Source organism: Heteronotia binoei, chromosome 13 (genome assembly GCF_032191835.1).
Source record: "Heteronotia binoei isolate CCM8104 ecotype False Entrance Well chromosome 13, APGP_CSIRO_Hbin_v1, whole genome shotgun sequence".
Classification (NCBI taxonomy): domain Eukaryota; kingdom Metazoa; phylum Chordata; class Lepidosauria; order Squamata; family Gekkonidae; genus Heteronotia; species Heteronotia binoei.
The window spans coordinates 62,349,065-62,375,935 of NC_083235.1; the positions used below are offsets into that span (position 1 = coordinate 62,349,065).

At 44.5% G+C, this 26,871-nt stretch overlaps 1 protein-coding gene across 1 annotated transcript; it reads right to left on the minus strand.

The window, feature by feature from the left end:
* Positions 1–4,014: 4,014 nt before the first annotated feature.
* Positions 4,015–22,628, minus strand: NOTUM (notum, palmitoleoyl-protein carboxylesterase). The gene is made up of 11 exons (XM_060252883.1): positions 22,279–22,628; positions 20,663–20,715; positions 19,151–19,246; positions 13,586–13,646; positions 11,338–11,396; positions 10,401–10,503; positions 8,218–8,409; positions 7,717–7,817; positions 7,167–7,314; positions 6,515–6,562; positions 4,015–5,174 (listed from the first exon to the last, which is right to left on the minus strand). The coding sequence occupies exons 1-11, from the start codon at positions 22,626–22,628 to the stop codon at positions 4,868–4,870; spliced, it is 1,518 nt and encodes a 505-aa protein (XP_060108866.1). The 3' UTR covers positions 4,015–4,867.
* Positions 22,629–26,871: the final 4,243 nt, after the last annotated feature.

Sequence of the window (26,871 nt, forward strand, 5' to 3'; positions counted from 1 at the left end):
GATGATATAATTGTTATATAGAATAAATAAAAGGATAAAATGGGATAAAAGAGAACTTTGTTGAACACCTTTGAAGGTAGATAATGTTAGCTCCAAGGTAAGGCAAGTCCATTATTTTAGGTTATGCATACCTTAGGGTGAAGGGTGAGTAGCAGCACAATCTGACCAGGATTTTACGCTTCTCAGGGTCCTTGTCTAGACATGTAAGTGTGGCCTGCCAGTCTGGCATCCATCTTGTGTACATTCAATCCAAACTACCTGGCATATGAACTCCTGGGGTGTTAGAATTGAAGGGTGCTTGTTTCAATTCAAGGGTGCTTGTTTAGCAAAAAGGTATGGTCTGCCTGCTTACACTTACCATGTAGTCATTGGCTGAACTTTCTATAAAGTTTGTTTTCTAGTGGCTATTACATCAGCCAGGAGGGGAAATGAGTTAGCAGCTCTTCAAGTGGAAACCGCCCCCCCCCCCATTCCTGAAAATCTTTCCTGAGAGGGTAATCCTTCAACCCAGTTTTACATTTCTCCTTAGGGTAGTTTCCAGGTTCCATGTATCCCAGGATATTATTTTCCCCATCTTTTTTCCTACACCAAGCTCTGAAAATGAGCAATTGTTGAATTCCCTAGATGTTGGAACAGCTTTATTACTTTACCTTAAAAGAACCCTGGAGTTCCAGTGAGATAGGGTACTGTTTGCATGTTTCACTGGTCTTAATAGAAGGAAGAGGGCTTCATCTCAAACTTTGTCCTGGTGGATTGTCTCAACCAGGGCTTTTTTTGAGCAGAAATGCACAGGAACGCAGTTCCGGCTGACTTGGTGTCGGGGGTGTGGCCTAATATGCAAATGAGTTTCTGCTGGACTTATCCCACAAAAAAGACCCACACGAAACAATGGTGATGTCAGGGGGTGTGGCCTAATATGCAAATGAGTTCCTGCTGGGCTTTTTCTACAAAAAAGTCCTGGTCTCAAACAGTGTGCCCTCTTAGTTGAGTTAGTGTGAGCTAGGTCACAATTTTTTAGCCTCCAGCTCACACATTTTTGTCTCAGCTCAGGAAAAATGGTTCTAGAGCAAACTAATTTATGCAGTAGCTCATGACTTTATTGTCAGTAGCTCACAAAGTAGAATTTTTGCTCACAAGACACCACAGCTTAGACGGAACATTGATCTCAGCCATTAGGGAATGCTATGGTTTGGCCAGGTTGCTGTGCCCACTAAACATTAATGCCCATTTTACTAGAGCTGTAGCTTCTTTGGCAGCTTTCTTTGATGGAATACCATTGATGGAGATCTGCTGAGCTGCTACTTGGTCATCAGTAGACATGTTTCTAAGCCACTAAGCTTTGGATCTGCAGGTGAGGTGAGAAGCTTGTGTGGGGAAAGGCGATACTTCATTCACTATTCAAGTGAGGAGAGCATACCTCACCTCCTTGTGAGCAGCTTGCTAGAATCCTCATGTGGGACTGCACAGAAGATTGATGATGAAAACAAAGTTGCACTTAACTGTAACTATTGTATAACGATTATCTTCTGTGCAGGCACACATATCCTCCCTCTTAACCCATTGCATCCTCTAGCTTCAGCTATGGTAATAGTGAGGATGGGGGCATTGCTGTATGGGAACATGTGGTCCCTGAGCGGGAACAAGTTTCTGGCTCTGGTGCAGTGCCCCCTGGAGGCTTTTATTTATTTAGATTTTTATCCTGCCCTCTCCGCAGGCAGACTCAGGGCGGCTGTATCTCTAAGAACCTCTCCAGTGGCAGGCCTGAACATGCATAGTCTCCATGTTTGCCTGAATGTTGCTCAATGAAGATGTTTAATGAACAATCACTACAGGTAAGTGCAACTTCGTTATCTCTGGCCACTACCTGCAGGTATAGCAGCTCTGCCAGTGAGAAACAGTAGAAATAAGTGGAGAAGAAGTGATAAATAAAATAAAAAACCAATTGAAGTGGCAGGGGGAGGCTCAAGATATATGTGGAGAAACAAAGAAGGGAGATGAAGAGAGACCTGTACTATGAAGTTCATAGATAGAAGATGGTTGCTAAATGTGGAGTGGCTAGGTTGGAATGTAGACTTGTGGTGGTGCAGAGAGAATATAAAGCTTTAGAGTGGAGATATGTTGCGTCAACTGAGAAAAAGGTTTAGAGGGAGCTGTTATGGTGTAGAGAAGACAGAAAAAGCAACTGTCACTTTCTTACACCCGCCCTTCTGACGGCTCTCCAGTTTAGTAAGGGGAGAGTTCAGCTGCTTCTTCATGTTTGAATGACCATTCCTGCATCTTGTAAATCTGTCTATTCCGAGTATGCATTTTAGATAGCTGAAACAAACTAAACCCCCAGCCTTTAGACCTATATTATTGTCTTTTTCTTGTGCTAACAACTTCATCGCTCCATGGGCACTGCATCAATGGGCACTAGCTTCACATTACAGATCAGGAGTTTGTGGGAAGCCTGAATAAGAACCCCCCAGCAGAATTGCTTATTTATAGCAACCAACACTGGTATAAATCTTAGTTTTTGAACCAAGTTAAATTATATTTGTGGATAGTGACAATAAATTGTTTATTTGACAGTATGAGGATGCCTGGTAACCGCAAAAGTGCACGGGTCCCTTTCTGTTCCTGTAATTTGTATCAAATGTCCTTAAGGTCAGCAAGGATATGACTCAGTCAGCTAAGAGTTGATAGGGTATTTGGGATTAGAGTAATCAAGCCAGAGCCTAAAGCAGAGGATCTGGATGTGTTTGCCTGATGGTGAAGGAGTCTAGGACTGGGAACAGTCCTCAGAACTAGAGTCTGAATATTAATGAGTTTTAAGGCATTAGTGCAGCAGCTGAAAATTGAGAAAATGGCACCTGTGTGGAGCTGATTGTGAGAAAATGATGCTAATGTGAGCAGGGCCTTTGCAGCAGGTAAATGCACTCCATTCCTTCCACAATGTGTTTGTGTACTCGGACTGTATTCTAAGCAAAAAGAATAGAGAAACAGCAAACCAAGGATGTGGAAACCATGGAAAGTGGAAATTGGAGCACAATGTTATCTGGATGCTTTAAAAAAAAACCCCAAAACCTCCAGTCTGGAAGCCAAGCAAAGAAAAACCTCTACAGTATGTCACAGAAGTGAGTATACCCCCCCCCCCATTTTGTAAATATTTAAGTATATCTTTTCATGTGACAACACAGAAGAAATGACACTTGGCTACAGTGTAAAGTAGTGAGTCTACAACTTGTATAACAGTGTAAAGGTGCTGTCCCCTCCAAATTACGCAACACACAGCCATTAATGTCTAAACTGCTGGCAACAAGTGAGTACACCCCTAAGTGATAATGTCCAAATGGGGCCCAAAGTGTCAATATTTTGTGTGGCCACCATTATTTTCCAGCACTGCCTTAACCCTCTTGGGCATAGAGTTCACCAGAGCTTCACAGGTTGCCACTGGAGTCCTCTTCCACTCCTCCATGACGACATCACGTCGCTGGTGGATGTTAGAGACCTTGCGCACCTCCACCTTCCGTTTCAGGATGCCCCACAGATGCTCAATAGGGTTTAGGTCTGGAGACATGGTTGGCCAGTCCATCACCTTTACCCTCAGCTTCTTTAGCAAGGCAGTGGTCATTTTGGAGGTGTGTTTGGGGTCGTTATCATGTTGGAATACTGCTTTGCGGCCCAGTCTCCGAAGGGAGGGGATCGTGCTCTGCTTCAGTATATCACAGTACATGCGTTGTATCCAAGAATTTATGTCTTGACAACATAAAATGGCAACTTGTTTCAACCTAAGCAATCACTTTGTATATTCGCATGCCTTTTTCAGCACCTACCAACTTGCTGCTTCACGTTTGATAATGAGTAAATACCTTCACACTTGGATAGCAATTTACCTGTCTGAGGATAACCCCTTTTTGAACAAGGGGTGCAGAATGTGCATAGCTGAAGAGGATAGATAAAAGTTTCTCCCCGAGGCTGCGACCGGAATTGTTTTCCATTCTCAAGTAACAAGAAACAACAAACATACTGCAATGGAATCATGGGAATCTAATAATAATTATAGTAACAATGCCACTGCTGACCCTTGCCCTCTACCAAACATACATGATTAAAAGGAAAATCTTTTCCAAGGAGAAGTATTTACAACTTTATAATATCATATGAGCATGTCTTAGGGTCAGCCCTTATAAATAGCATTTACATATTAAAATAAATATTTTCACATTGCCAAAGTAGCACAAGGTGGTTTGTAATTATTTTTAAATGTTACAAAACAATATCATTAATCTTATATTTCTTGCTTATTTCTTCAAAAATTAAGTAATAAAAATCATTTTATAAAATAATACAAAAGTACCGGTATATGGAGTACAAGAAAAGTCCATTTCTAGCCTGTGTGCTTGGTTTTTACATTACGTCACATCGTGAGATGCTGACATCCAGGAAGTCATGTAATCATACCGTCATTTCTAATTGGATAAACAATCCAGCGCTTCCCCCTACCACATATTGTCCATTTATAGTGTGAAAGGTTCTTAAAAAGGGTAAAAAAAAGTATTAAGTCCTTTTAGTTCTAGAGACGGTTCTTGAGTGTGAATTTTCTATGTAGTTGTTGCGCCCATTAGGGAGTTAATATGGACAGAAGTTCTGCTTAGCTGAGAATGTCCCCTGAAGTAGAGGCAGTGTTTCAATCAAATGGTGTGAGAATCTGTTCCCTTTATCTTGATACGCAAACTGTACCAGAGGGCGCACGCGTGAGTTTGCTTGTTTGTCTCTGTAGCTGCTTGTATAGTGAAAACGGGCAAGGCAGGCAGAACGCTTGAGAGGAGCGAAAAGGCTCCTTCCCTTCAAGCAGTCACTCAGTCCTCCTTAATGGAAAACTCTCCTAGCTACCGCTGCTCAGCATCCCCAGAAGTTTACTTGGTTCCAGGCCCTGCTGCTGTGCCATCTTCTGCACATCAAAACCCATGTGCATGAGAAACTGGATCACATTCATCTCTTGCCCTGTGTATTGGTCTTGAATAGTAGGGCACGAGGGGTTACAGTGTGGCCACGGACAGCTGTCAATCAAGTGGATAGGGCAGCCTTTCAGTGGGGCTTTCCCATTCTTGTTACTGTCATGTAGGCTGCGGTCCCAGCAGTGCAAAGCACGGGGTAAAGAGGTCCCTTTCACTTGGATGTCTGTCCAATGACTGCAAAAACAAACCATACAAATTACGTCGGTGTACCGAGTGTCACAATACTCATTTTCACATCAATTGGCACATGACAGTTCATGTGACTATCTAAAAAAGTGACTGGAAGAACAGCTGCTCAGAACAGACCGTAGTCTTAGGAATGCTTTCCTGAAAGTAAAGCCCCTCTGAAGAAACTTGAACTTACTTCTGAGTAGACCCTGCTTAGGATCGCTCTCCTTATACCCCACAGAAGCTGTGGACTCGATTTGCATGCAGATGTGGCGACATCACAAAGGCCACATTCCAATATTGTGACAGAGCTTTATTCATGCCAAGCCTGCTGATGTGCTGGCACATCCCCCTTCCTCCCTCCACTCTGTCCATGGAACAGGATCAAAGGCTTCTGGGCTTGGGAAGGCATGACTCAAACTTCAGTTGGCTGCAACATCCTGACGCAAGGGCCTGTGCAAACTGAAAGTTGTTCCCTTCCCACAAGCCCGGATTCTCAATCTCCATTTATTCCCAGTTTAGAATCCTGGGTTGTGCATTGTAAAGAAACAGCAATTTGCCCAGACAGTTCCAGTTGTATGTCATGGCAAACTAGAGCTTTCTTCAAGGCTTTCCAAACAAGAAGTCCCCACCTGTGTGCCACACGTGATGGGAAGACAGAGAAATGATGAGAGCATATATGCACAACACAACAAACTGTGTTTGGGCCTGTCGCAGATAAACCTGTTTGTTATGACTTTTGCATCTGCAATTAAGGTGTCATAGCAGAATTGCTACTGAGCAATACTAGGAAGAAAAGGGGAACATGCATAGCAAAGAAGGCAAATATGTTTCAGGAACCTAGATGGTTCACTGTGCATAATGCTTCCCAGAGTTGAATCCTACAACAATAGGAGCCAGTTTTCACTGACTGTTAGAAGGCCGTTCTACAAACCTGGGCTTGGATTCGAAACCGAGTGAGCAGAGACCTGCTAGAGGAATTTCCCCATCTCCCCTGTTTTGCTACAGTCTTCTGTGCCCTCCAAAACTGTGCTCCTGCAGGCTACTGGACCCAAATGAACAGTGTGGGGAGCAAACTGGTAATCTGCAGGAGGGGCAATCAGCAAAAACTTCACTCCTGGAAAGCTGTTCTGTTAGAGGGGCTGCTGCTGTTGTCAGAACAGCACTATAGGACACGAATCCTGGTAAACCATTAATCTTCCTTAGTAAGACCTCCTGCAGTGTTCCAGGAAACATTTGTTAGGTGGGAGGCTGAGGGTCAACTTTCCATTGTGTTGTTATAAAGCTTCATTCTGAGAATGCACAAAGCAAGACCCAGACTACTTCTCTCCATTCTAGACACTTACGTGCGTGTGATGATCTCATGAGACAAACAAGCCGGAGCAAAGCTGGCACTGAAAAAGAAAAAAGGGGAAGGGGAATATGAAGCAGGTGTGACAGGGACACAGATATTGCTGCACTACCTTCCTAGCAACCCAAACTTTCGCTGTTCCTTGCAATATAGCTTGGGTGGCTCACTGTTTTTATGGGTATGTGTAAGTCTGAATTAGTAGGGTGGCAGCTGGTTTACACTTGGAGCTCACATCTGAGCTTCTCTGAGGTGTTGTGCTCAGTTGATTATGATATAAATGAGTTGCTAGAGGATTGATGACATTACTGCAGGAGGCTTCTTAGTGCTCTGTAAAGACCTCCATGAAGAAAGCTAGAAATGGTATAATAGCAGACAGGAATGTTAAGTCTTCCAGGCTTTATCCTTTACCATAGGAAATAAAAGCTCTAACTCAAGATTAACTGCTGAATTCTCAATAATCTTTCCCCTTAAATTGTGATACGGTATTTCTAAATGCAGTTTAGGTGTACACAAATATTTAAAATTGTTTCAACAATGTGCCTTGTTAGTCTTCTGATCTTAAATTGTAAAAACAGCAGGTTCCTATCCCACATCATTTAAAAACCAACTGTTTAAGGTATAAGGAAATTATAAGAGGCAAGACTAACGTCACATCCTTGAGAGTGTTCCTCAGTTCACGACCCAGATTCTGGATATAGAGCCACTGTCCTTCTTGCACTGGCTGGCCAGTAAGATGTACATTGTCTACGGTGAGCTGAGCTTCATCAAAGAGCCATTGCACCACAAAAACAGGAGCTACAGAATGAAAGAATTGGATGAAGATTTCATCATGATTAGGGGTGCAAAGTTTTATTGCCGGAATTAATTAAAGCTTTACGTGATGAATTGGCACAGTACATTTTATCAGTGAGGCTGAAAAGCTAAGGACGTGTTAATGCTGATACTCCACTATGAGAGAAAATTAAGATAAAATATTAAAGATTTATTTCTAAAAATGTTGTCGCTTTTATTATCTTTTACACTGATGTTTTAATTAGTAAGTTTGCTCATCTAGCCATCGGTTAAAAGGCATATGATTAACCAACTGAAAATTCTTAAACTAAGTGTCATCTCTATCCGTTATTAATTATTATAAGAAAGAATCTTCTGGAATGTCTTTCACGTCATTAAACAGAAAGCCTGCCTTTACACACTTACATCGGAGAGTGGGATAAATTTTATAGCCAAAGAAACAATTCCATTCCTCGCCCTCTTTAAACTGCATTTTGCAACGTTCTGGAATAATTCCATTCCAATATCTGAAATATAAAATTATAATAACAGTTAATTACAGAAATTTGTTCAATTGTAAATATCTAACTACAATCTACGGGACATTGGAACAGTTATCTTTAAATGTGTGAATTCCAAAAATTATGGACAGCAGAGGGCAGTAAAGTTGCTAGGTTGAGCAATTATATACATTAGCAAAAAGGAAAATCTCACTATATTAGCATGTCACATTTGTACATATGATGCCTCGTATGCTCTCGGCAGACTCTAAACATTTTCGGAGTCTAAACATTTCGTTCTTTTCCAAGTAGAACTTTATCAGCTAAATACAGTAGATATCCTACAATAACAAAGAGAAAGAAAGACTGGGGGTCTCAGACCAGTGCCCAACTTTCTAGGAAGGAGACCTTAGAATACTTTCAGTACCTAAGTCCTCTCCTGATGGCTTCTGTGGGGGCGCAGGTTATGCTATCAATGCAGTCTGTTCTGCGATATTGTTTATTATCCAAGAACCAGCCAGAGTCTGCCAGGCCACGGACCTGAATCCCAGGATACCCCATCTCTTCCAGCTGCTCTGCTACACGGTCCACATTTAGGAGCACCCCCGTTCCACCAGCACTGCAACAACAAGGTCAAGTCTTTCATTGAGATTAGTCACTTTACTGCAGAGGTATTCACTGTTGTGCACAATACAGTCATCATTATCCAGATCTCACAGTGCCATCCAAAGCAAAAGATATACCCTTCAAACCCCACTGACTTAAAAGGATGTAATTCCTCTTAGGATGGTACCATCAGTTGTCGAAACCCAATAAACTAAATTTTCAGGGCATTCTTATAGCGCCTATTTTAGCGCTACCATATGTAAATTATACCAATGTTTGTGGAAATTTTCCCATTGCTTATTCTTGCAGTGCCACAAGGAAATGTGGACACACAGGATTTCAGAATTCTGATGTCAAGTCATTTGACAAACCAGGGATTCAATTAAAAAAAAAAAAACTCTGGGATGATTTAATTAATTCAGACATTGTCTCTGCTCTGCCGATTCTAGTATTCAGTTTTCAAATAATGAAAGAGACGACTTGTAAGATCAGAAGGGCACAAAAAAATTCCCATGTGTGAAAGCTCTATTGTGAACATGCATTCACAGCACAGAATTCTCACAATCTGAAAGTAGTCCCCATTTACATAAACAGTAAGTGTAATCGTCAAAGTTTAGGCCACACCCAATGTTGCTGGATTTGGTACTGAATTTTAGCAGGTACCAATATTCTCCCATGGCTTCCCCCCCCCCCCCTCCTTACCAGGACATAGACAGCAGCTACACTCTCATAAGCATCAACGATGGCAGGAAAGGTGGAAATAGTTTGGGGGCTGAGAAAATGTTTCCGCTGCTGGGCAATCTCAGCAGGAGTATTTTCCCAGCCATGAGGATGACTGGAAAGGAGAAAACTGGTTGCTTTTTGTTTGTTCATCATTGGTTACAAAGCTGGGACAGCTTGCCCGCGGTCTCCCTGCCCTTGCCGAGGCTTTGCAAGTCTCGCAAGGTGGTGGTGGGGGGGTCCCAGCCCTCTCTTGCTTTAAAGCGGGAGAGAGCCAAGAATAGGGGGGGCCACGTGTTGCGCACGACCTGATGATGTCACTTCCGGTGACGTCACCAGGTGCGTGCGTGCATAGCATTTGCAAAAAATTAAAAACGGGGCAAGGGGCTGAGTTTGGCCTGGGGTGCTGGAAAGGCTAGCACCAGGCCTGGAGCCCAGAAGCAAGTATTGGGATGGGGGGGGGGTAAAGAAAGAAAGAGCACAAGAGGGGAGGGACGGTGGCTCAGTGGTAGAGCATCTGCTTGGGAAGCAGAAGGTCCCAGATTCAATCCCTGGCATCTGCAAAAAAGGGTCCAGGCAAATAGGTGTGAAAAAAACTCAGCTTGAGACCCTGGAGAGCCGCTGCCAGTCTGAGAAGACAATACTGACTTTGATGGACCAAGGGTCTGATTCAGTATAAGGCAGCTTCATATGTTCATGGGGAGGGATGGTGGCTCAGTGGTAGAGCATCTGCTTGGGAAGCAGAAGGTCCCAGGTTCAATCCCCGGCATCTCCAAAAAAGGGTCCAGGCAAATAGGTGTGAAAGACCTCAGCTTGAGACCCTGGAGAGCCGCTGCCAGTCTGAGAAGACAATACTGACTTTGATGGACCAAGGGTCTGATTCAGTATAAGGCAGCTTCATATGTTCATATGTCCACAATACAATTTAGAGGTTCTGGGGCTCTGCTCCTGTGAGCTCCAGCTCAAAATATGACCTGGATGTACTTAATCTTAAATAATCTTTACTGAATGAGCTAACACATTCTGCTTATAAGGGCCCAAGCCTCTCAGAGTTCCTCCTTTCAACCATAAATATCTATTAACACTTAGGAATGTCTTAGATATTATTTTGTTTTTTTAATTTTTTTAAATCAATGCAATAACATTCTGTACAAATTAAATCGTTCAAAAGAAAGGCACAGTTACAAAATTGGATATTACTTTGAGATGACTAAGTTCCTGATCTGGACAGTACTTTGTGATGTCTTTATCTGATTTTTTTCTCCTTCATACCCAACCATGTACCTGCTTCCTGCCAGCAGCAGCACCTTGGCATTTCCTAGGCCTTTTCCAACCAACTCCTTTACAACCTCTTGTATGATGAGAGATCCCATGAAGGCATATTCGTCTGGGGAAGGGAAAACAGTGTTCTCAGTAAAGACAGTTGCCTTCATCTCCTCTGAAGATCTGGGGTCAGTACTCACTGGAAAAACATACCCCTCCTTTATTCACAGTGTTACTGAAAGGAGACATATCGGTAGGGGAAAAAATACAAGCTTGGCAAATACTGCAGATGTGGCAGCACGTTTCAGATGTGATATCTTTTCTTATCCATGGTCCTAGCTCCAAAACCACACAGGTAGGTTTCATTTTAGATGGTTCTGCACATTTTACAGAGCGAAATGTAATGTTTCCCATCTCTGTAGATGGAGTAGCAAATCAACGTATGAATTGCGTAAACCTCTTCTTCAGTTCAGCCAAAAGGTTTCTCAACATTTTTTTTCCTGAGACATAGCGAGTGTCCCTCTGTAGTTTTTGTAATAATTTTAGTGGTGTACTGTGGTCCTCAAGCCCATGCACAAACATGAGTGTTCTTAAATCTTAAATCAGTTTGCAAATTCTGGCACTGTTTATTTTCTTCCTTACCAAATGTAAAAGTTAAACTCATGCTGGTAGCTGCAGGGACTGGAGGAAGTTTATCTAAATGAAACAGGGCTGCGTCAGATACTCAGGATGCTGCTATTCCCCTCTGGCTATTGCTGTGACATCCCTGTGTGATGGTGCTCTGAACCATGACAAAGCGTGGTTTGGAAGCGGATGTTTCCCCTAGAGGATATTTATTATTCCTTCCTGACCACTGGCAAGCGCTATTCCTTTATTTGCATAACTGTAGAGAAGCCAGGCCATATCCCATTAATGCATAATGTCTGTCTGGCACCGGGGGCCTGTCAGAAGCACTCACTTTTCTCGGTCTTGGCGGAGGCTCCACACCAGACATCACTTGAGCAATATGGGATGAAACTGCAAGAGACATGCAGAGTGGGTTAAGACTGGGGTCAAGCAAATTAAACCCTAAGGGGAACAGGAAGAAATCAATTTCATACCCACTCAGATCTGAGGTATCAGCTGGATATTCCCCAGAAACAAATCACTCAAGTAGCATTCATTTAGATTTACTGACCTATCCTGGTTATATTTATCAAGTCATTTCTCCTTTGTGTTATTTCATATACTTGTGTTCCACTGGTGCTTGTTATTGTAACTGCAGTCTGAAATAATCAGGGACATCTACCAAAGAGCTTCAGTTGGACACAGCTTCCTGTCCTACCATGGCAAACACTGGTGGATGGAGCTGCTGTGGAGAGCTTGAAGTGGTTCTAAACGCCAGTGACTCCATCTCTTTTCATAAAAACATAAGAACATAAGAGAAGCCATGTTGGATCAGGCCAATGGCCCATAAAGTCCAACACTCTGTGTCACACAGTGGCAAAAAATTTTATATACACACATACACTGTGGCTAATAGCCACTGATGGACCTGTGCTCCATATTTTTATCTAAACCCTTCTTGAAGGTGGCTATACTTGTGGTTGCCACCACCTCCTGTGGCAGTGAATTCCACATGTTAATCACCCTTTGGGTGAAGAAGTACTTCCTTTTATCTGTTTTAACCTGTCTGCTCCGCAATTTCATCGAATGCCCACGAGTTCTTGTATTGTGAGAAAGGGAGAAAAGTACTTCTTTCTCTACTTTCTCCATCCCATGCATTATCTTGTAAACCTCTATCATGTCACCCCGCAGTCGACGTTTCTCCAAGCTAAAGAGTCCCAAGCGTTTCAACCTTTCTTCATAGGGAAAGTGCTCCAGCCCTTTAATCATTCTAGTTGCCCTTCTCTGGACTTTCTCCAATGCTATAATATCCTTTTTGAGGTGCGGCGACCAGAACTGCACACAGTACTCCAAATGAGACCGCACCATCGATTTATACAGGGGCATTATGATACTGGCTGATTTGTTTTCAATTCCCTTCCTAATAATTCCCAGCATGGCGTTGGCCTTTTTTATTGCAGACGCACGCTGTCTTGACATTTTCAGTGAGTTATCTACCATGACCCCAAGATCTCTCTCTTGGTCAGTCTCTGCCAGTTCACACACCATCAACTTCATGATTCCATGTGAACTCTGATGAACTTTCTTCTCTAGTGACTGTCCCAAAAAAGAATGCATCTGAACTTGTCAGTGATCTACCCCACTTTTTTTTTTTTTACATACGTTTTTATGAACAGAAAGGACCATTGTGACCTTTTGATATAATGTTTTTCTTTCCATCTTAAGCAGCTCCTTAAGCATAAAAGGTTCACATGCACATTTGCCGGTCAGTCTCATATTCTTCCTTGAGATCTAAAGAGTGGGAACCAGTGTGTCGCCATCTTATGCCTCCTTCAGGCATCCATGATCAAAAACCCAGCAGAGCAGCCTCATTAGGCCATATGAGTGAACTACCTTTCCTCAAAATTAGAACCAATGCAACATTAGATGTATTATAGCACCAGTTGGTCACTTCTATTTATCAAACCTTTAGGGGAAAGTTAAGCCTTGACCAGCCCTACTTAACGAGACACGCTCTTTTTCTAGCCCCTTTCTGCACCCAGCTACAGTAGTTGCCTTTAGCACATCCTGTGGTCAGTGATTTCAAAAGAACAAGGATGTACTGTTTGGGAATATCTGTATGTATATATCATTTGTTCACGGTAAACTTACTTTGTATTAATTTCATTGGAAGCTCCATATAGCCCAGCATTCTGTCCCCTGGTACAGCAGGGGTTTTAACTCAGTTCTCCTAGGCCAGCACTCTAACCACTGTAACACATTGGCTCCTATCTATTGGTCTCAGAACTAGCTGCTTTGGTCTCTCCTGAACTTGGTGCCGTTCATCCTCATCTTTTCAAACCTCAAAAATGCTGCCTAAGAAAAACTGGTGGCACATGTGACAAATGCAGCAAGAAAATTATTTTCCATTAAATCCATTACTATTATCTGCAACTTCAGAGCATTCTTGTTTTAACAGTTACTTACTGTAAGTTGCAAGGCCTATTCCTGCTTATTTAATGTTTGAGCCAAACCCCTGTTTTCCATTTGGTTCCCTCTCCTATATCATGTTTACACTGCGCACCGGCACCCCTCCCAACTCCAACTATTCCCTTGCTTACACCATATTTGCATTCCACCAGTGTGGATTTTCTTCTGGTTGCGATGACAGAATGCCAGTTCCTGTAGATGGAGAATAAGAAAATATTAAGAGAGAGAGGGGAGAAATCCTAAGAACATTAAAGCAGTCTTCATCAATGTATGGAAACATTCAGCATGAACACAACAGGTGAAAAATGCTAAAAAGAAATACAATCTGTGAGAATAGAACCTTCAGTCTTTAGCCCGTATCTTACGTACATGGTTCAGAGCATTTTAAATAGTACAGTATTGTCCATTAAGTTAGTTCCAAATGTTATTGGGTGGTCACCTGGATACCACCCCGCAAAATCTGGTCGTGGGTCTGGAGGCCATAGAGCAGGATGAGGCTAAATCAAACAAAGATGAAGGTTCTGTGGCTGGGGAGGCCTCAGGACTGGGGCACAGACTTTTGGCTCTTGATGGAGTGCCACTGAAACTGGTGCAATCAGTCAGGAATCTGGGTGTGATCCTTGATGCTTCCTTGAATAGGAAGGCCCAGGTCACACATATTGCCTGGCTGGCGTTTTCCCACCAACATCAGGCCTGGCAACTGGCTCCTTTCCTTTCACATCCTGACCTTGCCATGGTAATCCATGTAATAGTCACCTCCAGATTAGACTATGTCACTCACTCTACGCTGGCCTGCCCTTGAGACTGACCTGGAAGTTCCAACTGATCCAGAATGTGACAGTGCGAGCCCTGACAGGAACATCACGGACAGCACATATACAACTTGTGCTGTGCCAGCTGCACTAGCTCCCAGCGGAGTACTAAATTCAAGGTTTTGGTGTTGACTTTAAGAAGAAGATGAGGAAGATATTGGATTTATATCCCGCCCTTCACTCCAAAGAGTCTCAGAGCGGCTCACAATCTCCTTTATCTCCCTCCCCCACAACAGACACCCTGTGAGGTAGATGAAGATATTGGATTTATATCCCGCCCTCCACTCCGAAGAGTCTCAGAGCGGCTCACAATCTCCTTTATCTCCCTCCCCCACAACAGACACCCTGTGAGGTAGATGAAGATATTGGATTTATATCCCACCCTCCACTCCGAAGAGTCTCAGAGTGGCTCACAATCTCCTTTCCCTTCCTCCCCCACAACAGACACCCTGTGAGGTAGATGAAGATATTGGATTTATATCCCGCCCTCCACTCCAAAGAGTCTCAGAGCGGCTCACAATCTCCTTTCCCTTCCTCCCCCACAACAGACACCCTGTGAGGTAGATGAAGATATTGGATTTATATCCCGCCCTCCACTCCGAAGAGGCTCAGAGCGGCTCACAATCTCCTTTATCTCCCTCCCCCACAACAGACACCCTGTGAGGTGGGGGGGGGGTTCTGAGAGGGCTCTCACAGCTGCTGCCCTTTCAAGGACAACCTCTGCCAGAGCTCTGGCTGACCCAAGGCCATGCCAGCAGGTGCAAGTGGAGGAGTGGGGAATCAAACCCGGTTCTCCCAGATAAGAGTCCGCACACTTAACCACTACACCAAACCGGCTCTTTAAGGCCTTGAGTGGTCAGGGACCAATGGATCTGTGGGACCATCTCCTCTCATACATCCCTAAGAGGGCATTACACTCCTCAGACAACACCCTACTGGTGATCCCTAGCCCCAAAGATGCCCAGCTGTTCTTGACCAGGGCCAGGGCTTTTTCAGTCCTGACCCCAACCTGGTGGGACTCTCTGCCAAACACCATCAGTGCCCTGCAGGATCTCAGGTAGTTCCGCAGGGCCTATAAGGCAGAGATGTTCCACCGGGCTTTTGGTTGAGGGCAGCAACGGTCTCTGTTCTGGCTGGCAGCCTCCTCCTCCTCCTCATTCTATTAGATCACCCATCTCTCTCTCACACACACCTGCAAGGTGATCACAGTCCAGAATGGGGAGAAAGCTGTAATCTGCACCACTTGATGTCCTTTAGATCGTTGTTTTAGAATTATTTTATCTCTATTTTGTAATTTTAATGTTCTACATACATTGCCCAAAGTCCCACAATAGCAGGGATTGGGCGATTCATAAATTCAATATAATAATAATTAATAATAATGCCATAAAGTCCACTCTCCAAAGCAGCCATTTTCTCTAGGAGAACTGATCTTGATCATCTGGAGATCAATTGTAATAGCAGGAGATATACATGCCATCTGGAGGGTTGCAACCCTCAGTGGCAGCCAGTTAAGGCCTTTGCCTGATCCAGGGCTGAAAGGGGCAGGCAGGTAGGGAAGGATCCTTGGAAGGGTTGTGATCCTTGGGGGTTGTGACAAACCCCACACACCCAGGCCTCTTTCCAATCAAAAGGGACAGAATGTTAGAGAGACCAAGTTCCACTGAGCAGTAAAGGAATAAGAAAGACATACCAACAAAGCATATGGGCGTTTTCCCACAGAGCTTACCTCGGAGCGACATCCCTCTTCACCGCGCAGCGTCTGCGCGGATTTCCCACCAACTGCTCCGCATAACCAGGAAGTGCCGGACCTTTTGCGTCGCAGATGTAAACCGCTAAAAACCAGTTTACGTTAGCGACGCAAAAGCCGCGGTTCTTCCTGGTTATGCAGAGCCGTTGGTGGGAAATCCATGCAGATGCTGCGCGGTGAAGAGGGACGTCGCTCTGAGGTAAGCTCTGGGGGAAAACGCCCATACTTTGCAATAAAGCTGCTTTTAATGGGGTGGATCCAAGCATCTTCTAAGGGCCTTCCTGAAACTCGTGGCTCTTTTTTCAATGGAAGAGCCCTTTAATTTGGAGGTAGACTCCTTAGATTGGAGGAAGGCTTCAAACTTGATCCAAAAGGAAAGGTGGGGTATAAATATTTTAATAAACAAATACATAAATGAAATTTGCTCAGTGGACTGGTGGGTTAAGGGATCCATTTCACTACTAGGAAGAATGTTTTGAACACTGCAATAAGGTTACCGTGTATATCATGGTGTAATAGTGCTAAGCAAGGACAGGGACCCCTCCAGCCTCCTTTTGAGTTTATTGGGTTATCACATGCCTTGAGCTGGCCTCTGGCAGAATTTGCCTGAATACCTTAAAGATCAACTCTATTTTTTGTCCTGTTGCAATCCCTGCAGTGAACATTAAGGATGGGCATGAACCTAAAAGTTCAAGTTCAGGACAGCCCCCAGACCAAAGCCTGAACCGAGCCAAAAATGTCCCAAACCAGCTGTGTCCCAAACCTCTCTTTCTCCCAGCTGTGGCAAGATTGTCCAGGAAGGGCAACCATTTAACCCATCCATTTCATGGTCCCCCCTCACTTCGAAGTGGAGGTGGGGAGGAAAACTGACAGATTTAATGGCTCACAGCCATTTAAACCTAACAGCTAACAGCCTGACCCGCTCCCCTGTTAAGTTTAAATGGCTATGTTAGAACAATCAGGACTTACACTGTGCAAAGAGTGAAAAAACAAACAAAACACTGTAATATCTTATTACAAGTGCAAATTAATTGAGCAATTCCAATGTTAAACAATTCATGAAGGATCACAATTTTTTTGGAAACATTCACAAAGTCCATCAAACATGGAGATAAATAATAAATTCTTCATAGAAATCATGCAGCTGTAGTGCGACAACAGACATATTTGGATCTTGGAAGACCATTTCAAATCAGAGATTCTTCCCCAAGGTTGCTTTATAATGAGGAGCCAATGCTCTTATCAATATTCAATGTGCAACAAGCTATTCATCTAGGCATGTAGGCTCATTATAAGGTGACCTTGAGGAAGAATCTCTGATTTGAAACAGTCTTCCAAGATCTGGATCCATCCATAGGCTGAAATGGCTATGAGCCATTTCACCAGACTGTTTTGCTTTCCCCCACGTTGAAGTGGAATGGGGAGCAAAACTGATGGTTAAATGGCTGCTTGCCATTTCAACCTAACAGCTGATGAGTTGACCTGCTCTGCAGTTAGGTTTAAATGTCTGGCAGCTATTTCAGCCTGAATGTTGGGCAGGTGTGCCTATCAGCTATTAGGCTGAGATGGCTAGCAGCCATTTAAACTTAAGAGGTCAGCTGTGGACTCGCACTGCTCAGTTGTTCAATTTAAATGGCCCACACCACTGAACCAGACAAAAGTCCAGTAAATGCCTGGGGAAGGTGCCATTGTTCCATATTTTTGCCCATGAACCGGTTTCTGTTCATACCTAGTGAGTATACAGGGGATGAGCTATCTTTGGGACCTGCTTTACAGCCCATATAACTGCAAAAGGCTGTCCAGATGCATAATCCCTGGTCCAATAAAGCCTGAGCCTCAATAGATTCAGGAGGCAATACAAGACCTTTTAAATTTTTATATAGTTCCTGTTTCTATGAAAAAAATCATATACCGTATCTGTTTTGAATAGTAGTATATAAATATTGTAAATAAATAATACGGTACAAAGTTCAAATAGAAAACTGGGGAAAATGAAAAAGAGAGACATTTGATGCAATTTTTTCCTCATTAGGTAAGTACCGAATGGCATAAGTCGGGGTGGCCAAACTGGGGCTCAAGAGCCACATCATGTGCTCCTTCAAACATATTGTGTGGCTCCTGAAGCCCCACCCCCTCAGCCAGCTTAGAGAAGGCATTTCTCTCTTTAAATCGCTTCTCCAAGCCAAGCCAGCTGGCAGCTTGGAAAATGCATTTAAAGATGCTTTCTTTTCACCTCCCCCTCCCTGCCCCCATCTATTTGCCTGCCTCCCTTCCTCCCTCCCTCCCTCAAACATCTGACATTCATTTCCTGTGGCTCTCAAACATCTGACGTTTATTCTATGTGGCTCTTATGTTAATCAAGTTTGGCCATCCCTGCCATAAGTAGTGATTTCTTTTATCCTAATGTCACATTAAATTTATTTTCTATTTTTTAATATTGTCATCAGAAACAAGTCAAGTTACATAAATTAACTACATAAATAGCTATCCCTGGTTCCCGTAGGTAGCCATAAGGGCGTATTCATTGTTATAGCAGATCCAGGTGAAAAAAGAACCTAATAAAAAAGTGAAAGACTGGCATACTTCCTCCCATATGTACTTCCTGTGCACATAGAAAACCAGGGGAAGCCTGCTGCACATCCATTCCTTTACAAAGTTGGGAACTGTAAGGTTGAGTCCAACGTTCTCTATAGGAGCATCACTGAATTACATCACTGCTCTCTGAGGCAAATACATCAGTCCGGGCTAGCCTGATCTCTTCAGATCTTGGAAGTTAAGTAGGGTCAGCCTTAGCCCGTATTTGGATGGGAGACCACAGAGGACTACCAGGATAGTGATGCGGAGCCCGGCAATGGCAAACCACCTCTAATGCCTTGAAAACCCCATGGAGTTGCTATTAATCAGCTGTGACTTGACAGCAAGGGGGGGAAAAGGGAATAGGAGGGTTTTCCAGATAAATAATACAACTCCAGATAGGTTTTTAAATATATCTATACACAAACATGTGTGTGTATATATATATATATATATATATACACACACACACACACACACATACACACACACACACACACAGCAAAAGCAACATATATTTAGAAATATAAATCCTACACTGATTGGATTAAAGAGTTTACCAGTTTTGGTCATGGGCCACTCCTTAGAGCTCATAAGTTTTCTCATCGTTTCATAGCGAGTGTTGCAGTTCTCTCTGTTGAAGCAGTACCAGCCTCCTGATGCAAAACAAACAAAACAGATAAACATTACAAATAACATTTTGTTTTGCAGAATGTAATTTGAGGGTTCTTGAAAAGTAATTTACTCATAAATAGGCTTTATTTTTATATTGTTTCTACATATTATGGCATGTTGCATGTTTAAACAAATAAGCATTTTGTGTAGCACAGAGCGATAACAGGATGCACCTTTTGACTGTGAACTTGGTACTATTGCTCAATCCAGTAAATTAAAATGCTGTATTTGATGTACACAACATGGAAATGACAGTGCGCTGTCATTTCCACGGAGGAGGCAGCTCCCTTGAACAGCTATCTCCCTTGAAAATACAATTAATTTAAGTGGGCTTTTCATTAGCATTTAATTTTTCAAAGAACAAATTAGATGCCTTCATGTTTTATATTTAGCCAGACAAGCTGATCCTAACATGCCCTGCTCAGCACAACAGTCAACTTCACTCTCTGCCACTGTTGTGCCCACAAAGATGAGCTTTGCACTCTGATGCTCCAATGCAATCAAGGACTTGGACTCAATGGGACTTACTTTCAAGTAATGGCCCAGTTCTGTTCTACTTGTGTGCGTCACCTTTTGTGAAAAGGCCCATTCAAGCCATTTCAATTAGGCATGGATGAGCTCAGCAATACAGATTCACCTAAGATGCCTGTCTTTGCCCATGGATGGGCATTGCTGGATTGGGATGTATGTGTGTAGACTGGTAGATCCATTCAATGACAGAAGACTGCTTCTATATTCAGCTGAATTTCTTAGAAACATCTTGAATCTGCATCTGAGATCCTTGGCAAGGTCAAAAACATGCAAAGCATTTGTTTATTTCAGTAATGTTGAGGAATCATCATCATAACTTTTGGCTACAGATTCTGTATGGTTGCTTTCACAATAATGTTGAGGCTGTAGTCCTTTTTCAAAAGAAATTCTATGACATTTCTTTTGAAAAATCATTTACAGCTAGGATGTAAAAGCCAGTTGACTGCTATCATATTATTCAGGGGAGAAGCCAACCGAGGGTGGGGGAACATACAATGAAGTAAAACTCTGTTTAGAACTTTATTTTGTGTACATAATGAAAACTGGGGAAGTCAATGCTACTGTGTACAAGCAAACCATACAAAGAAATAGGCTGAGAAGGTCGCTTTGATTAAAGCTGGTGAATAGTTAGCCTGCCAGTAAATACGCAGGAGGCAGCGGCATATGAAATAGTAAAAAGAGGGGAAGAATGGGGACCCTGCTTACAGAGAAAGCCTCTTAACATATACACACATACTGCAAGTCCTTTGAAGAGATCAACTAGAAAGCCCTTCCATCATCCTCTGACTTCTACAAAAAAAAGAGTCTAAACTCACTGAACTTTGCTTAAATAAATGAAAATAAATTTAAAGAAAACTCAAGCTCACCTTCCAGGAATAGAAGCCACCTTCTACTGCCTTTCGATTCTTTGAGGTAGTAGCTAAAATAAAAACAAATAGAAGGCAGCGTGAACTTAATTAGGGAGACTGGCTCACTCAACCACAAACTCTTTGATACACCAACTCATTATAATATCAAGAGGGTTACATAAAATCTTGGTTAAAGAACAAGAGAAAGAAAGAGGACGGCTGTCAGAAGAGCTCCAGAGGCTGATCAAAGGGCCTTCTCAGGGACTCTGAGCCAGCCTGGACTGCCTTTCATCTAGCTCCAAAATAAATGCATTAAACAAATTCCTAGCATTCCTAAGTATTTCCAGGCAGGAAAGAGTTATTCCACCTGTTACTGGCTGTGTTCTTAGTAATAGCCACATGGTGGAAGCAGAGCTTAAACACTAGACAGAATTTTCAGCACTTTTTCAAAGTTCTTCTAAGTATACTTACAAGAACGGAAAGGGGCCAAAATACTGCATTAAGAGTGAACAGCATGGTGAGCTCTCTCAAGCATCTCTCTTCAGCAAAAACACGCTTTAAGTGTGATTTGTTATCCATATTCATTCCAGATAAAGAGAATCAACGCAAATAAGACCGTTATAGTGAAGTTGCGGGTAATGAAAATTTCAGTGTACAATGGTGCTTTAATAACCAATTTATACAGTCCCAAGTGCCACGCTTTTTGGAAATAAAAGGGCTCCACTATGTCCCATGGACTGGGAGGGGCATTCCCTAAATAAGGGACAGCTGTCAATAAGCCTATGCAAGAGCTTTGTGGTACACTTCAACGAATCTGAAGAAGTGAGCTCTGATTTACAGAAGCTCATGCTGCAATATTGTGTGTTAGTCTTTGAGGTACTATTGAACTCCTGTGTACTTTTCCAGACGCAGACTAACCTAGTTATCTTACGTGCTTAGTAAATATAAGGATTCCTAATACAAAGCAAAGAGAAGCAACAAAACTAATCAAGGAAGAGTTACATCCAGTGTCGATCCTTCATCCCCCGCCCTTTTCTACAAAAGATGAATCACTTCATCTCCATCCATCTCCAGTGACTACTTTCAGAGCTTTGGACTGGGGGAGGGAGAGCATTGATAAACTAGGAGTGACAGAGAACCATCATCCGATTTTTTTTAAATTATTTTTTTCAGGGTAAGGAAAGGACGGAGAGGGACATCAACAAGTGACCAAGGGTATTCTGGTGCCCCTTTGCTCCCTAAGAGGCACAGGAGAGAGGCCAGTGGGCAAGTAGGTAGGTAGGTAGGTAGGTAGGTAGATAGATAGATAGATAGATGATTGATAGATAGATAGATAGATAGATAGATAGATAGATAGATAGATAGATAGATAGATGATAGATAGATGATAGATAGATATAGATAGATAGATAGATAGATAGATAGATAGATAGATAGATAGATAGATAGATAGATAGATAGATAGATAGATAGATAGATAGATAGATAGATAGATAAATTTATTGTCATTGTTCTCAAAAAAAGAAAGATGAGAGCAACGGTGGTGCCTCCGAAGAGGCCGGGATGCCCCAGGCGAGGCTCCCCGAGCAAGAGGAGGTGGTGGTGGTGGGGGGCGGGTAGGAGTCCGCACTCACCCTGCAGGGCTGCCGTCGTTGCAAGCGACCGAGCTGTTGAGCAGCAAGTGGAGCCTCAGCTCCTGGTGCAGGTTTTGCGCCGAGCAAGGATACAGCGACTGGGCCAGGCTTTTGATCTGAGCCATGAAACTGTCCATGTTGCCCTCGACGGCGGTAAAGTCCAGCGGGAAGCTCTCCACCGGCTGCCCGGCCGCCTCGCTCCTCTCGCGGGCCGCCTGCTGCTGCTGCTGCTGCTGCTGCTGCCCTCCCCGCCGCCGCCAGCTTTTCCTGCCCTCCCCGCCGCCGGGCCCCCAGTGCAGCAGCGCCAAGAGCAGCAGCGGCAGCAGCCTGTGCCCCGTGCCTCTGCCCATCGCGCCGCGGAGCCACCTGCCGGGAAGGAGGCCGAGGAAGGACGCGGCGCTCTGCCCCTGGCGGCGGGCGGCGCTTGGCGGGCTCTGCGCGGGGGGCTCCCAGCGGCCCAGGGCCTCGCGGCGGGGAGGGAAGCGGGAGCCGGTGCCTGACGGTGCCCGAGCGGCCGGGGCTGTGCGGCGGGGCTCGAGGGCGCTGGGCTTTTCTCGGCGCACCGACTCGCCGCCTCGTCCCAAACCACAAACATGACAAGAGGGGCACGGAGTGCACGGGCAGCCCGCCGGGGGCGCCGCCAGCCCGGGCGCCGCGTGGGGCGGCAGCAGCAGCCGGCCAGCCCCCGCCCTGCCCTGCCCTCCTGTCGGCGAGGCGGAGAAGGGGCGGGGACGAGGCGTGACTTTCAGTTGCTCGCTGCTCTCGCCTTCCTTCTCCCGTCTCCCCTCCAGGCTCGTCTGCAGAGGCGCCCGGTGGGAGCCGACAGCGCCCCCCCCCGCCTACAGCTCGCGGCGGTTGGGGGTTCCTCTCCGGGCCAGAGGGGGCTTGGAGGTAGGGTTGCCAAGTCCAAGCCAAGAAAGAGCTGGGGACTTTGGGGGGTGGAGCCAGGAGACTTTGGGGGTGGAGCCGGGAGACATTCGGGGTGGGGCCGAGATCAAGGCTGCGACGAGCGTCGTTGAACTCCGAAGGGAGTTCGGGCCGTCGCGTTGAAAGGGACGGGCGCACCTTTTCAATGCCTTCCTTCCATAGGAAATCGTGAAGGAGAGGGGCACCTTCGTTTTGGGGCTCATAGAATTGGACCCCCCTGGTCCAATCTTTTTGAAGCTTGGGAGGTATTTTGGGGAGAGGCGCTAGATGCTATGCTGAAAATTTGGTGCCCCTACCCCAAAAAACAGCCCCTCCAGAGCCCCAGATATCCGCGGATCAATTCTCCATGATTTTCTAGGGGAATAAAACTCTATAGGGAATAATAGAGTCCCCAGCAGACATTTCCCTCCCCCCCCCACCTTTCTGACGACCCTGAAGGGGGGGGGGCTCCAAACCGGGGGATCCCCTGCCCCCACCTGGGGATTGGCAACCCTACTTGGAGGTGGCCCCGCTCCGACGGGGCCCGTCACCCGCTCGCCTCTTTGGCGACGGGGCGGTGGAAGGAAGGGGGTGGGGTGGGGGGGCTCTTCGACAAAACCGGGGGTCGAGTGCTGCAGCCCCGCCCAGCGGGAGTTCGGCCTGCTCGGTTCCCCTTCGGGTTGGCATTCTCCCGCCCTCTTTGCCCGGCGTCCCCCTTCCCCGCTCGCGCCTCCCACGGCCACGTGCTGCGACCCGTCGAGTTTCCGCTTGGCGCTTCAACTGGCTTGAGAAGGATTGCGGAACGTTTGGAAGCAGCCCTGACCCCATAGCCGCCCCCCCCCCTTAAGGAGGGTTTGCGGCTGGGGAATAGGGTTGCCAGCCTCCAGGTGGCGGCTGGTAATCTCCCGCTATTACAACTCATCTGCAGGCGACGAGAGATCAGTTCGCCTGGAGAAAAGTCACGTTGGGGAGTGAACTCTGTGGCATTATTGAAGCCCCTTCCTTCCTCAAAACCTGCTGTCCTCAGGTCCCACTGCCAAAATCTCCACGTATTTACCAGCCCGGAGCTGGCAACCCTAATGGCCCTTCCAGTTCCTGCAACTTTCACAGTCCCTTCTAGTCTAAGAGCAGCACTGCTGGAAAAGGATAAGGGTTTATCTCGTCCAGGGGTGGCCAACGGTAGCTCTCCAGATGTTTTTTTTGCCAACTACTCCCATCAGCCCCAGCCAGCATGGCCAATGGCTAGGGCTGATGGGAGTTGTAGGCAAAAAACATCTGGAGAGCTACCGTTGGCCACCCCTGGTCTAGTCCAATATATCCCCCCCCCCCACTGTCAAATACCTGTGGAAAGCTCTTGGGGCTTCCTTGCAAGGGCTGCCCACTCCCATCCCAATTTAGCCCAAGAATGAAAAATCTGTTATTCAGGGGCTATGAAACATACTGAGGCATTTGCCTCTGAACATGGCATTTAGCTGCCAGTGACTGACTGCTGGATGCCCCCCCCCCCCCATTCACCTGGGATGTAAGACCGGATCCTAGAGCTCAGATAGAGTTAAGGCTCACTTGGGGTTCTGTCTCAGGTGCTGGATTTGTTGGATGCTTAAAATTCAGAAAGTCTTGCCCATCCGGGATACAAGAGGAGCTGTTGAGAGCCCTACTAATACTTTGGGAGGGGGGGTCGGGGGTCGGTATGCTGGCTCATTCAGAAATTCTTTAAATTACTTTCTAATTACTTTATTGTAAAATTAGAAAGGCTACTATTGACACATAGTTATACAGTAGGAGGACCTAGAGATGGATAATGAACTCTATTCAGATTAAGTTTGTTCTCATTAACTTCTTAGAGAACGATAAAATAACATAGATTTTTTTTTTTAAACTTAATTTTTAATTTATTGCATTTGTGGTGTGGATGCAAACCCTATATTGACTAGATTCTACATTTAATTTTTACTTATGTATTAAAGCATTTATATCCCACCTTTCCTCATGGTTCAAGGTGATTTACAATAATATTTAAAACATTTTCAGTTTAAAAGCAAAAATCAAATCCCAAATATCTCAGATTCTCCAATATGCTGGACAATTCAGACTTCCTCAAAAAGTTCTTTTAACAATGACTTTCTTCTGTCTTATTTGTGTTCACCACAGACACAGATAGCAGAGACATGCTTTAAATGGTCTTTTAGTAATACGCAACTGGGGAAAGTACCACAGGGGATTTCACATATATGGTATTTTGTGTTAGAACCATAACGTTGAAAAAAATCCCAGCCCCTGCTCTATGACAAGATACCTTGTCTGATTAAATATCTGTGAAAAAACAAGATATCACTGTTCCTATAGATCTCTTTGTAGTTTAAACTGGACATTGGGGGTATATTGCATTCTACTCTGGAAATAGGTCAGGAGGATTTTTTCCATCTAGATTTTGCTGATGAATGCCAGTTGTGCCACCAAACTTATCAAAATTCCTTGGATTTTCGCAGTTGCAGATGATATCATACCTTGTCAACATAGGAGGTCTTTGTTTGCATAGCACAGTCCACAACATTGATGGAGCTTATACTAGGTTTTTATGGCTTAGTGGTAGGGTTCAGAGTAGTCCTGCCATGGACAGAACTGCAAATTGGCTGCTGAATTCCATCTGTCTATGGTATCCAACTATCTCTAAACTAATGGTTGACTACATGTTAAATCTTAAGAACATAAGAACATAAGAGAAGCCATGTTGGATCAGGCCAACGGCCCATCAAGTCCAACACTCTGTGTCACACAGTGGCAAAAATTTTTATATACACACATACACTGTGGCTAATAGCCACTGATGGACCTCTGCTCCATATTTTTATCTAAACCCCTCTTGAAGGTGGCTATACTTGTGGCCGCCACCACCTCCTGTGGCAGTGAATTACACATGTTAATCACCCTTTGGGTGAAGAAGTACTTCCTTTTATCCGTTTTAACCTTTCTGCTCAGCAATTTCATCGAATGCCCACGAGTTCTCGTATTGTGAGAAAGGGAGAAAAGTACTTCTTTCTCTACTTTCTCCATCCCATGCATTATCTTGTAAACCTCTATCATGTCACCCCGCAGTCGCCGTTTCTCCAAACTAAAGAGTCCCAAGCGTTTCAACCTTTCTTCATAGGGAAAGTGCTCCAGCCCTTTAATCATTCTAGTTGCCCTTCTCTGGACTTTCTCCAATGCTATAATATCCTTTTTGAGGTGCGGCGACCAGAACTGCACACAGTACTCCAAATGAGACCGCACCATCGATTTATACAGGAGCATTATGATACTGGCTGATTTGTTTTCAATTCCCTTCCTAATAATTCCCAGCATGGCGTTGGCCTTTTTTATTGCAGACGCACACTGTCTTGACATTTTCAGTGAGTTATCTACCACGACCCCAAGATCTCTCTCTTGGTCAGTCTCTGCCAGTTCACACCCCATCAACTTGTATTTGTAGCTGGGATTCTTGGCCCCAATGTGCATTACTTTGCACTTGGCCACATTGAACCGCATCTGCCACGTTGACGCCCACTCACCCAGCCTCAACAGATCCCTTTGGAGTTCCTCACAATCCTCTCCGGTTCTCACCACCCTGAACAATTTAGTGTCATCCGCAAACTTGGCCACTTCACTGCTCACTCCCAACTCTAAATCATTTATGAACAAGTTAAAGAG

Bases quoted from the DNA above. Each gene is read 5' to 3' on its own strand.
- NOTUM (XM_060252883.1), bottom strand. From the start codon at position 22,628: ATGGGCAGAGGCACGGGGCACAGGCTGCTGCCGCTGCTGCTCTTGGCG. The intron at 7,818-8,217 runs GTACTGAAAGTA...TTTATATTTCAG, and splicing joins GCCATCAGGAGAGGACTTAG to ATATTGGAATGGAATTATTC. The intron at 6,563-7,166 runs GTTAGTCTTGCC...TTTCTTTTTCAG, and splicing joins AACACTCTCAAGGATGTGAC to TGCCAGCTTTGCTCCGGCTT.